This window comes from Vicia villosa, linkage group LG4, assembly GCF_029867415.1.
Source record: "Vicia villosa cultivar HV-30 ecotype Madison, WI linkage group LG4, Vvil1.0, whole genome shotgun sequence".
Taxonomy (NCBI): domain Eukaryota; kingdom Viridiplantae; phylum Streptophyta; class Magnoliopsida; order Fabales; family Fabaceae; genus Vicia; species Vicia villosa.
The window spans coordinates 148960999-148975233 of NC_081183.1; the positions used below are offsets into that span (position 1 = coordinate 148960999).

Sequence of the window (14235 nt, forward strand, 5' to 3'; positions counted from 1 at the left end):
TACCACTATTGTAACACCCTTCTAAACCCCGCGGCAAATTAAATAAATATATCAGAGTAAAACATAAACACAAGGGTGTCACAATTATTTAAAATAAATAAACCAATCATGGTCAAGTCATGCTTTATTAGGAAACGATTTACCAAAAACACAATTATGTTTATCACAGCAGAATAAAGAACATCATCAACGAAACCAATTGGAACCATAATCCAACACCAAATAAAATAGAGAATTCTCATAAATCTCTATAATTATCGTCCCCCAGTGTTACAAGATCAGAGCATGACCGACACGACCCAAAACAACGGATAAACTCTACGAGTCATCCTCACCGAGCACTAATGCCGCTACTCCTTAATCTGAAAATTGTCAACAAATAGGGGTGGGTCTCATTCTCAATTAATCAATGTTATGCATTCATAAGCAACAAAACATCATAATATATCATTCACCCAATTTGTCATATATTCAGATTCACATCTATTATTCATCAATTCACACAATAATAGAATACATTACCAAAAGACAACACCATAACAATTACACCATCATCAAATATTATAACATTGGACAATCTTCCATTCATGTTATAATTATACACAACAACCTAGTGCAAATGCAACTATATGCATGTGGTACCAACACATGGGATAACCCATCTCACCGATCCACCACCATAAAGATTCGGCTACTTCTCTCACCAATTCCACACAATGGGAATTAGCTACCGCTGTCCCACCACCATAAGGGATACAACCCACAACATGATTATGAAATGCATGTATCAACCATAACATGCTCACCATCAACATTAAACAACCAAATGTCATAATCATCAACCACCACGATAATCAATAGCCACACACAGTTATGCTATTTCTCAACTACAAATAAATACATATTTTACATCAACAATATATGTATATCAATTACCAGTTACAACCACGACATCATAATAGATAAAACATTCACCACACAGTGCAACAACAATAGCACCCCTCACAATCGTGTACCAAGTACAACAAATCAACCCAACAATAATAGAGCATTTACATCATCATTCATCAAAACACATGATAACCATATTTACCATGAACAACATCCATTTTGCATAACAAGCAGGAGCAATCATATTATAACGACACCCATCATTGCACATATTCAATTATGCAAACAACAAACCATTGCACCTCCTCATTTATGCAAAACAAGAGTAAACCAGATTTGAAGAAAACGATACTTTTCAAAATAAAATCAAGTTATTGTTGTTATATTTATTTTATATGGTAGAACATTCAATTTAAGGAACGACGTCCAAAACGGCGTCTAAAACGGACTTACGGTTTGAAAGTTACACATTTTTACATTTTTCAAAGAAAACAATTATCGCTACAGCACGCGGCGCCAACCGGGTTCGCGGCGTGAAACGAGAAAAAGTTACGCCTTCGCGGCGCCAACACATGGACGCGGCGCGACCTGAGCGTATCACAACTTCCTGGTTTTCTGCCCAACGGTTCGCGGCGCAAACAGAGGTTCGCGGCGCGACCTGGCGATTTTGCAGAATTACGGGTCTGCGTTCAGACTCTGCGATTTCACGTCCTTTTCACCCAAAAACGATTCCAGACATCGCATACAGGCATATAATCATCGAATTTCTCATCACACATCATTATACATTAAAACAACACATCAATGACCAACAATCTATACAAATTCATCAATTATCCCCAATCATAACATACCTAACAATATCAAATCCCAATATACCCAATCGAATCGAATCATACGTTAATCCATCCCATTACCCATAATCACATAATAGAAATTAACCGGAAGAGTCCCCCCTTACCTTAGCCAAGAGTTCTTGATTGGTCTCTCCCTCCATTGCTCCTCTTTCACGTTCTTCGTGTTCCAAACTCTTTTCACATTCCTTTCTCTTATTCTCAATTCCTTATTATTTTATAAAATAACCTTTTAATTAGAATAGGACCTTTACTAACATAACACCCCCCTCATTCCTTAATATCACACATGGCCCAACACCATAACCATCATTTCCCAATTAATATCCCACCAACCACCAATAATTCTAATTATTAATTAAATTTCCATTTAAATTAAAAATTAAAATATACGGGTGTTACAAAAGTTGCTAGCCCGCAGCGGGTGGCGGATTTTCGGCCTATCTCGCTAGTTGGGTGTTTATATAAAGTTTTGGCAAATATGTTGGCAAATAGATTGAAAAAGGTGATTGGAGGATGATTTCGTATACCCAATCAACTTTTATTGTTGGTAGACAAATTCTCGATGGCATTCGAATAACGAATGAAGTGGTAGATGAAGCTCGAAAGAAGAAGAAAGAGTTACTATTATTTAAAGTGGATTTTGAAAAAGCTTATGATTCAGTGAATTGGGGGTTATTTAAATAGAGCGATGGTTATAATGCAATTTCCTACTTTATAGGTAAGGTGGATAAACAAATGTGTAACTTCAGCTTCAGTGCTAGTTAACGGCAGTCCAACTGATGAATTTAAGTTGGAAAAAGGTTTGCATCATGGTGATCCGTTATCACTTTTTAATTGCGGCAGAGGGTTTTAGTGCTTTGATGAATGCCATTGTACAAGAAGGGATGTTTACAGGGTATAAAGTGAGGAGTGAGGATGGGGGGTCGATTACTCACCTTCAGTTTGCAGATGATGCTCTTTTGATGTTTTGATGGGGGTTAATAGTTGGGCTAATGTGAGGGTTCTCAAAGTGGTCTTGTTATTGTTTGAACCCATTTTCGAATTTAAAGGTGGATTTTCATAAGAGTATGGTGGCATCAACTAAGTGGTTTACGGTGGACTACGAATAAGAGTCATTAGATTAAGTTGTTGTATCCGATCTTATCATATACCACTTGCATAGAAATTTTTCTTACCGTATCTTCTTCATTTTCACTCTTAACCACCATTCTTTTCGTGCAAATTTTAAAAGCATCACACTCTTGTTGTAGAAAGTTAAAATTGAATATTTTTTAAATTAACTCCATCAAAAACTCAACAACATCACCAAGAACCTCATCGAAAACACCATTAAAATTGCTGTTAAAAAAACCAACAGTTCTTCATATAAGCTTTACCCTTACAAAACAGTTCATGATTGGTTGGAAATTCGATCCAAACATGTGCTACTTCACATTTATTTTACTATTGCTAGTTATTAAACTCAAACCTACTGTATGTAGCCATGTACCATTCTAATAAGATAGCCAATTAAGGATAAGTGCTCATAATGCAATTGAAGAACAAACAACAAGCATAACATTTAACACGTAGAAAAAAACTATAAAGTGTAAAACTAATAAGAAACGAAACAAACAAAATTGTTTCATTAGTGCTGGTGTTCAACTCCAACTACTCCATAAATACAGAATTTTCTACACCATAAAAACTAACAACATATATAAAATAAAACAAATGTGGTTGAAATAGAAATTAAAAATCTAAAAAACCAACAAAATCATGATGGTGAATGAAAGGAAAAAAAATTCTAGTACAAGAAACTTCTTTTACATAGACAGAGAAAATTACATGACATATTTAACTTAATTGCTACTAGTTGTTTTAAATTATCTAAAGAAATAGATTTTTTTTAAAGATATCCATTTATGGAACCTCAAGGATTGATAAATTTTGAAGAAAGAGTCCGACTTAATATTTTGAACATAGAAGCAATATTCAATCTTGCAAAAGTTTTGTTGATTTTTTTAACAAGGTCTTGTTGACTATTGATGAAGCTAATTTAAAAAATATACTTTTAAAAAAGGACATTTTTGTGATCCTTATAAAAATATTGATGAAGCTAAGTATATTTTTGGTCCTTATAAAATTATAAAATTTTATTTTTGGTCCCTAATAAAAAAAGATATGTTTTGGTCTCATAAAATTATTATGCACGTAGTTTTAGTTTCTACTGTTAGAACATTTTAAATTTTTTTTTTGAAAAAAATCGGAACTTAAAATTTGATTTCTAAGTTAAAATTTACATTACTTTTATCATTATCTTCTGAAATTTAAAAAATTCATATTTAATTTTTCTTATTTTAAAAAATCTATAATTTAATAAATAAATATTTTATAGTATTCTAAACACATATAAAAAAAATTATTCAAAAATTTAAAAATTTAAAAATAATTAAACAATTTTCAAAATTTATAAAAATTTTATAGAAACTTAAATATATTATTTATTTTATACAGACTAAAAATAAAATTTGATATATTTATAAGGACAAAATATACTAAATTTTATATAAAGTATATTTATTTGAGTTTAAAGTTAGTGCACTGTCAGTGTAAAATCTTTTCTTTTACACGGTCAGTGCATCACAACCCTTAAAAATAAATATTTTATATTTAATTTAAAGAAAAAGTCAAATTTTTATAAAATTTAACGGTTTGAATTTCATTAACAGTGTAAAACTATTTATACTTTCGGTGCATTTCGATTAAACCTTATTTATTTATTGTTTTTTACAACTTTTTTGTCCAGTTTCGCTTCACGTTGTGATTATTTTATTTCCGACAACAGTATATCCTAATTCATAAACCCACTTTCTCTTTCTCGTAAACCCTTTTCCACTTTCCATTTCACTCATCCGCTATCTCCGCCGTCTCCGCCACCCACATCCCATAATGCAGTCATCTCTCTTCTCTCCAACCTACTCTCCCATTTTCCCCACTCACGCTTCTTCCCGGCGCGTGGTAAAAGCTTCCGTCGCCGTCGAATCTCCCTCTCCCCAATCCACACAGGTGAAACTCAACAAATACAGTTCCCGCATCACCGAACCAAAGTCCCAAGGCGCATCGCAAGCCATTCTCTACGGCGTTGGTCTCTCCGAAGATGACATGAAGAAACCTCAAGTCGGAGTTTCCTCCGTTTGGTATGAAGGGAACACTTGTAACATGCATCTTCTTCGTCTCTCTGAGGCTGTTAAAGAAGGTGTGGCGGAAGCTGGTATGATTCCGTTTAGGTTTAATACGATTGGGGTTAGTGATGCTATTTCCATGGGGACTAGAGGGATGTGTTATAGTTTGCAGTCTAGAGACCTTATTGCGGATAGTATTGAGACTGTTATGGCTGCTCAGTGGTATGATGGGAATATCTCCATCCCTGGCTGTGACAAAAATGTAAGATATTTGTGTTTGTTTTTGATTTGATCTTTTCTTTTTTGTAATTTTGTTATGTATCTAATATCTAATCATGGTTATGTAGATGCCAGGTACAATCATTGCAATGGGAAGGCTTAATCGACCAAGTATTATGGTTTATGGGGGGACTATAAAGGTATGGTGGTTCAATTGTTTGATGAAATTGCTGAACTAAAACGGGTGAATCAATCTTGTTTCAGTTTTCTTTGACAGGGGAAAAACTCTTCAAGACAAGTACTAATTTGAATATCTTGATTTGTTAGTTATATCGGGTAAATATGTAGGCAGGGTGCATGTGAGTTTTTTGTTATTAAGAGTATGGTTTTGTTTATGGTTTCTTTGAAGTAAGGGTTGTAGGGTTATACTTAATGTTGGAAATTAAGGCAATGAATATGGTTTTGTTTGAAGTTGTTCATAGGATTCATGTCACTTGTGCAGATGATATGCATTTGTCGAAACTTGGAATTTAAATGCAATTTAATTTAGGTTTGAATCCCTGGAAAAAGTTTGATGTACTTCAGGGGATATTTGGTTATTAGAGAAGTGGAGTTAAAGCCGTTGCCTTATATTTTGCATTGTATGTTTTATTTATTCATGCTATATGTTCCTTTCACCTGGCATTTATGCGGTTATTATCAACTGCTGTTTGCTTATTTCCTTATTGAAAACAATGGAAGTTGTCGTTGTTATTGTTGAAATTGGGTCCTGACTGACTCCCAATCTTTGTATATTTGTTAATCTAAATTTTGTTTTGTTTCCAGCCTGGTCACTTTCAGGGTCAATCATTCGACATAGTGTCTGCATTTCAGGTACGAAAAATCATTGTCCCAACTGTTACTGTGGTTGAACATTTTATTTTATTTTATTGTATACTTTTCAAACATAGACTCTACGAACAATTTTAAACTGGAGAGGAATAGATAGATAGTGTAGACTTTAAAAGAGCCCTCTTAGCTCTTTACAATTAATGAAATATTTCTCTTTTATTTTTATTTTAGAGATATTGTAAGAGAGGTTTTAGGGCTAGAGTTTTTGAAAACATTTTCACTTTATTTTCTTTTCCAATTTTAATTACCAAAAGTTACATCGTTTTCACTTTAGCTTTTCCCCCCAAAGGTTTTTAATGAAAAAGTAGAAACAATTTTTATAGCTTTCATTTGTCTTTCTTACAAACTATGAAAATTGGAGATAGAGTGAAAAAAGTAGTATTTTTGTGATTAGTTCTTACCATCTTCTTTGAAGATTAAAGTATTTTTCCTTCTAAACTTAAAGATGAAATGCTTATAGTTCGTGTGTGGAATGCTAGTCCATAATCAAGATTTGTTTTTCCTGTGTATTAATAACTGAATTTGTACTATCAGGGTTATGCTGCTCATATTATTTATGTTTCATTTGTCTTTGGTTTTCATGCAGATCTATGGAGAATATGTGAGTGGATCCATTAGTGATGAACACAGACAAGATGTTATCCGCAACTCTTGCCCTGGTGCTGGTGCCTGTGGTGGAATGTATACAGCCAATACCATGGCTTCTGCAATAGAAGCTATGGGCATGTCTCTTCCATATAGGTAAGTACACAGGTAGATTTTGGCGTTGTCTTTTTTTTAGTGTGCTTATCCTTATTTGTTCTTTCCATAGCTCATCTACCCCTGCCGAGGATCCACTAAAGTTGGACGAGTGTCGGTTAGCCGGAAAATATCTTCTTGAGTTATTGAGGATGGACTTGAAGCCCCGAGATATCATCACTCGCAAATCATTACGTAATGCAATGGTTATAGTTATGGCCCTTGGTGGATCTACCAATGCTGTGTTGCATTTAATTGCAATTGCCAAGTGAGTAGAATATTAGTTACAGTGAGCCTCTTGTTATACGTAATCCTTAAAGAAACCTCATGTAATGAATTTTGCAGGTCTGTTGGCGTTGAATTGACTCTTGATGATTTTCAGAAGGTTAGTGATGAAGTTCCTTTCATTGCTGATCTTAAGCCTAGTGGGAAATATGTTATGGAAGATGTTCATAAGGTATGTACTTATTTATTTGATATATTCTCTCTATTAATAGTATTATTTTTGTTGTTATTGTTCATATATGTAATTTACTTTATTATTGTCAAGATTTTTTCCTGGTCATGCTATTGGTGTTTATGCTATTTTAATTATCATTGTTAACCGTGTTTGAGATTCTCTTTTCTTTTCATTTTTTTGAAAGATTGGAGGGACCCCAGCAGTTATCCGCTATCTTCTTGAGCAAGGCCTTTTAGACGGTGACTGTTTGACTGGTATTGTACTTGCCTTTGTATGTTAATTACTAAGCAATTTTTCCAAAAATAAAAAAATAATGTTAACATCGCTAACACGCATATACCTCCTCTGTAGTCACTGGGAAGACCCTAGCTGAAAACGCAGAACTTTTCCCTCCTTTGTCTAAAGGACAGGTATGAGCTTGTTCTGTCTGTGACATGTGTATCCTATTGCTATGTAGTGCTCCACAATTGCAATGGCTTGATTGTTAATAAAATGATCTCATGATAACCTACAAGTTTTCTATGATGTGATTTAGGAAATAATAAGGCCAATTGAAAATCCCATCAAGAAGACAGCTCACATTCAAATATTATATGGAAACGTTGCACCACAGGGTTCTGTTGCTAAAATTACTGGAAAAGAGGGCTTGTACTTCTCTGGTGAGCCTTCTCGTGCTGTTCTCTTGGTTATTTATTTATTTATGTGTTTATTTTGCCCATCACAATTTTCCATACCATGACTTATTCTTAACATGGATTATTATATAGGTCCAGCACTTGTTTTTGAAGGAGAGGAGGCAATGATTGCTGCCATTTCAGAGGATCCTTCGAGGTTTAAGGTATTTCCTTATTTAATATAATATGCATAAGGACAGTGCTTATTACAGTATTGTCAGGAGACTCAAGACTGATGTGTGAATGAAGTGTCAGGAGTTGATATTTTTGACAGGTTTAATAGTTAAAATGTGCTAGAAACGTAATCAACCTATGTGAAATTCAAGTTGATTGGTGTAAGTTAACCAGAGTCTTAGCAAGTACTGTATGAAAGTATGATGGATAATGGATTAAGAAAGTGAGTTGGGTATTGTTGCAGGAAAATGGTCTAGAGACCATTTAGTATAGTGGAAGCTTTGCAAGTTAGCTAAGTAGAACAGACCTGCAAAGACTATCGGAGATATTGTGGCAGTAAAGAATATTTACATGTTTTTGTTGATTTGGAAAAGTTGTATCATAGGATCCCTAGATATATTTTGTGGAAGACTGTAGATAGAAGAGTTTGTGAGAGAACATAGTGTGAGCCACAAAATATTTGATTCAATAGTTTTACACAAATGGTAGCCTGAATATTTTCATTTTGTTTTTTCATGTGCTTACTGAGCATCTTCAAGAGACGGTCCTGCTACTGAACATTATTTTGCAAATAATATATTTGTGGATGGTCAAGAGAAAAAATAAATGTTAAGTTAGAAATTTGGAGGCAAGGCTTCGAAATTCATGGCTTTCATTTAAGTAAAAAAAATCAAACTGAGTATATAGATTGTATGCTTATTGCTTAGTGGGAGGCACACATGATAGCTTAGAGGTAAAATTGAAGAATATCAATATACCATATTACTAGTCTCACATTTAGATTTTATTGGTCTATAGCAAAAAACAAATGGAGATAAGGGGATGTCAGCCACCGGATCCAAGTAGGGTGGATGAAATGGGGTAATGGTTTGGCTATAAATTGTGCTCGAAAGTATCACTCAAGCCTAAAGGAAAGTTATATTGCACAACTATAAGACTTGCAATGTTATATAGGATTAAATTCCAAGTGATCGAAAACAAAATTGAACTCAATTGATACAAATCACAGTGTGTATTTCTTTTTGACATAAATCACATCCGAAATCTTGATTCATTTTAATGAATCACAACTTTCCCCAGAATCACTCAGCTCACATTCTGCTGGGAGTGTTGTCCTGAAACGGACACAGTAACTCGACCTGTATTTCTCATATATCTTACAGTTAATAATAAAATTTGATTCACGAGTTGGAAAGTTTTCTGATTTGTTGATTTAGATCTGGATTCGGTAGCATAATTTGGATTTCTACCATTCACCGTGGTTCATTACTAGGGATGAAAAAAAATCTGGATACCCATAATTCATAAAATTAGTTTTTGTTTTGAATATATAATTACTGTTTTTTTATTCCTTTACCCCATTTGTCATGCTTAACAAAACTCATACTTCATCTAATGATTTAGGCATACCTTATGCGTAAGAAAACTTAGACATTAATGTTTCCTTATCAAACTGCATAGTTTCTCGGTTGAACTATACTAATCATGAATGTTATTCAAATTGCTGACATTTCACAGCCTTCAGTTGTCACTTGTCACTGTATTGATTTCTCTTACACAGATATGAGTATGACCACAGTCCAAAGCAACTAAATGAAGCTCTTATTGACTTCCTCTGTATGAAATTCATCATTTCAGGGAAAAGTTGTTGTAATTAGGGGAGAGGGGCCTAAAGGTGGCCCGGGAATGCCTGAGATGTTAACGCCAACTAGTGCAATAATGGGAGCAGGGCTTGGAAAGGTCTGTCTTTGCATAATTATATCTTCATTTTTATCTATTTACCTAGTTTGTAACATGGTTTGTCCATTTTTACTATGAATTTACCTAAACAAGCATTTTTACAGTTTTCATACATTTATTTTCCATATGTTAAAAACTTAATAAGCATGATCCTATGTTTCCATATTTTTTTTATCCATTAGTGTGTCCAAAGGTGTTTGCCAGTCATTAGTTTTTTCAATAGAAACAAGAATGCCTTTTTTCAAGTTTTGAGAACCACGATGAAGTGAAACTTCTTAAGGATATTGTCTTTTGATACTGCAGGATGTTGCTTTATTGACTGACGGAAGATTTTCAGGAGGTTCACATGGATTTGTGGTTGGTCATATTTGCCCTGAAGCACAGGTAAACTGACCATGCCTTTCAATCATTTTTATACTGCCATAGTATGCTAAATATATTCAGATGCATCATGTGTGAACTGCAATCTTTAAATTAGGTCAAATGGTATTGGGGTATGCATATAATTATCTTATGAAAGGAACATTTTCTTCTGCTCTCGGAGTACCATCACTTTCAAATTTCATAGAACCAGCTGGTTTGGTTCTTTTAAAGGGATATGAACAATGGGTTGTGCATGTTTTACTTTTTATCCTATTGAAGTTCATCTTGAAAAGTAACTGTGAGTTTGTGACCAGATTGTCTATTTAGAAAAATGCATTCTACCGCTGTCAAGTGCAACTTGAATGCATTTTTTAACGTTGCCATTCTATTCTAGAGGATGTGAGTGTGTAACCGTGTGAGTTTAGCATACAATACTGGTTTGTGACTGTTGAAGATAATAGTTCTTTACTGGAATTATGAACAAGTTCACTACTCCTTTTAATGTTCTCAATTAGAAATTAGATGTACACCTCACCACGAGGAAGAGGTTAAGACTGTCATGCTTTTACTTTCCTTTTCTTCTGCGCCATGTTCTTGTATTTACTCTATGGAGATTAGGAAAATCTAAACTATAGTTTCATGTAGCTAAGCTAACCAATAATATTTTTCCGGCTTCTTTAATTGTATAGGAAGGTGGTCCAATTGGTTTGATTCAAAATGGAGATGTTATCAACATTGATGTTCAGAACAAGAGAATTGACGTTTTAGTTACAGACGAGGAGTTGCAGGCACGCAGGGAGAAGTGGGTTGCTCCACCATACAAAGCTAACCAAGGTGTTCTTTACAAGGTATGAGACCAAAAAACTCCTAAAATAGATTATGTTTAAATATTTTATGAGATTTTGTTAATTCTTCCATTGTTCTAAGCAAATCCCTCTCGTCTTTCTTGATCCAGTATATTAAAAATGTGAAATCTGCTTCTAGCGGATGTGTAACAGACGAGTAGAGAGAACCACAATTTTGATGGGTTGCATAGCAAAATCCAATTATGTCTTGTAGTAGTAGCATTTTGATGAGGTATTAGTATTTTCGCTTAGATGGCGTATATGTCTATGTATCTTGATGTAACTTTATTTTTATTTTCATTATTTTTTGGTGCATTGTTAGACTTGAATCCCACCATCTCTCTTTGCTCTTGTTTCTTTCTATTGTATCAAATATAAATAATGTTGTGCTATCAGTTAATTATGAAATGCTAGATTTATTTCTTGGCAAAAATCCAACGACCATTAAAAGGGAATGCAGACAAAAGCATAACTTATATATAGATTTCGTTATTCAAAGGCACAATTATAATTTTTCATAACTAGGATTACATGGTATCTGCTGTCAAACAAATTACAGAATAAAACCACAATTTTATTTTACATTACAAAGCAAACAAATGCTGAGAAAAGTAAGAAATAGAAGCTGCAACATCTAATCTAAATTCTCAATAAAACTATATCATTAATTTATTCAAGAGTAAGATTTAGGAACAGCTTGCATTGTGAACCAAAAGTGAGGAACTAAAGCTCAACTTTGAGGAAGATAGATCAAACACCAAAAGATTGTCTACCAATTGATGTCCTCCAATAACAATTGAAGCTTTTGTAAAAGACATCCTTGACTCTGTCCCTCCATCAACAATTCCAAGACATGCTACGTTTTTCTTTACATAAACCATCAAATTGGTTTCATGAATTGTCCACTGCACACCCTTTTGAAGCACAAGATCAATTCTTGGTACAGAATTTCCAATGCTAGTTGAGTCAAAACACGCCTCAAATGGTGCCACTGATTTCACTCTCTTTAGTTTCCTATCTGAAGCCTTCTTAAGGAAATCACGAATGAAGGGCTTGTAAACTGATGTTTGCAATTCAGTGAAAGCAGTAATAGTACTAATTTTGGTGCCACCATTTCCTTTTTTGTCAATGGACAACAAAGAAGGCTTTAAGTTCAAAACATGTCCATCAATCTTAATAGCTTTCACATCAATAAAATATTCATTTGAAGGAACACCTTTAACAGAAACAGCACCTGTTGAAACAGGGTTCACAATGAGTGGTGTGGTTTGAACAAATTTAGACACTTCATCTGATCCAACAAGCAAGTTAGTGAATCCTTGCTTGTTTGAAGAAGGCAAACAAAGAGAGAATTTAGTTGGAAGATTGTTTTTTAAAGCAAGCTGTGTTGGCAATGAAAGGTTTGATCTTGCAAGACCAATAATTCCTTTAGTATTTTTTGGTAAGCCATTTAGTGGTGAATCATCAGTGAATCCACCAGTATCAAGGCAACTCGAAAGCAAACCAGAAACTTTGTATTGAGAAATGAAAATGAAATCTTGACCAAGTCCACCACCAAAAATGAATTTGGCCAATGAGTTTGTTGCAGAAGCAGGACATGTATTGTTAGTGCAACCTGGTTTGAAGGGGCCATTACAGCTAGTACATCCAATATCTGGACATTGTTTAGAGCCACATTGAATAGGAGTGTAGGAGGATGAATTGTAGTGAGTATCACAGTCATACCATAGATTTTCTGCTGCAAGATCAATGACTAGATTGAAATTTGTTCTAGGAGTTCCTATGCCAAGTGATGTGTAGAAGAGGTTGGTTGATGGGTCTTTTTTGATGGGAAGAATGAAGGAGTTTGGTTGAGAGGATGCTGATACAGAAGAAAGTGAGAAAAAGGATAGTGATAAGAGGAAGAAATGGATGATGACAGAAGAAGCCATTGTGAATGATGAAGATATTGGAAATTGTATTGTTGAGGTTTGATTTTATAGATAAAGATATACAAGACGGTGGAGCATATTGTTTATGACTCTAATTTGACCACCGTACATTTTCAGTGTTTTGTCAAATAGGGTGGCTATTTAATTCGTAGTTGAGTTTGAAAAGAAATATTGAAAAGTCTACCATAAGGTTTTTTATTTGTGTGTGTGTAAAATTTTATAAGTTTATATAAAATAACTAAATAAGTAAATATTAAATAATTGAGTTGTGTGTTACTCGACCAAACTCCATCAAACATAAAAAGGCCACTAATAGTATAATGAAAGATTGTTTACTTATTTATTTATTTAAATTGAAGAAAATTAAGATGAGCTATTGAAATGTTATTTACTTTGGTAGAGAAAAATAATATCATGTAATTTATTTTATAAAATGTTAGTAGTAGTTTCTTTTGTCGTTGGCAGAAACGGAATTCACATTATAATGACAGTATTACATGGATGTGTAGGTATGAGACTACATGGTTGAAGGAAGACTTATAAAGATTTATTGGTACTACCTATACCAATAAGATGCATATTCTATTCGATAGTCTACAAATAATAACTCTATAGTTAAGTGTGCTTGACTTGGAGTAGTATTTGGATTAGTGACTTTTAGGGAAGTTTCCTGAAAAGCGTGTGAGTGAGGACAAAACATGCTTAAAAGACTCGTGTTTGTTTGTGGGGTCAGTGGACATGTAACACCTAAGACCGACGAGGGCGGGGGCCGGTGCACAAGGTATGCCAGTGAGCGGCTCCTGAAAGCTTCTAGGCACAAACTGAATTCACAAATTGAGGCCAGACTATCTTTTAGGGGGTCTCCATGCAAATCTAGATCCACATAGTGGATTTTGTATGTGTCTGATGCAGGTTTCCGATTGGTCTTCCTTTTTAACGCGAGGCAATCCTTGTATCATTGCCTAACTAACTTCTGGTTGTCTTTGATCACTCCAATCCGTCCGTTACTCAGAGGGTATTTCATAGTAAGGTACAAAGTTGAAAGGGTAGTCTGCAAAGCATTAAAGGATGGTATGCCAATAATGATGTTGTATGGTGAAGGGGTGTTTATATCCACGTACATCGCTTTTATCGTAGTAGCGCTCCCATCAGCTCCAAAGGTGGTTTTCACAGTGAAATAACTCATGACCTGCACCTATTTGCCATAGAAGCCCCCCAACGATCCCTTAAATGGCTGAAGGAGCTCTGGATCCATCTTCAAACCATGGAAGGTTTCCCAATAAAGGAT

General features: G+C 34.4%; 2 protein-coding genes across 2 annotated transcripts; one reads left to right on the top strand and one right to left on the bottom strand.

Moving 5' to 3' along the window:
* Nucleotides 1-4549: 4549 nt before the first annotated feature.
* On the top strand, nt 4550-11411 carry LOC131595466 (dihydroxy-acid dehydratase, chloroplastic-like). The gene is made up of 14 exons (XM_058867816.1): nt 4550-5174; nt 5260-5331; nt 5957-6004; nt 6609-6763; nt 6834-7028; nt 7106-7217; nt 7405-7474; nt 7572-7630; nt 7756-7879; nt 7988-8058; nt 9707-9808; nt 10112-10192; nt 10861-11019; nt 11127-11411. The coding sequence occupies exons 1-14, from the start codon at nt 4680-4682 to the stop codon at nt 11175-11177; spliced, it is 1794 nt and encodes a 597-aa protein (XP_058723799.1). The 5' UTR covers nt 4550-4679; the 3' UTR covers nt 11178-11411.
* A 245-nt stretch (nt 11412-11656) lies between these two features.
* On the bottom strand, nt 11657-12975 carry LOC131595467 (probable aspartic proteinase GIP2). The gene has a single exon (XM_058867817.1). It carries the CDS (start codon nt 12945-12947, stop codon nt 11703-11705), a length of 1245 nt encoding a protein of 414 aa, XP_058723800.1. The 5' UTR covers nt 12948-12975; the 3' UTR covers nt 11657-11702.
* Nucleotides 12976-14235: the final 1260 nt, after the last annotated feature.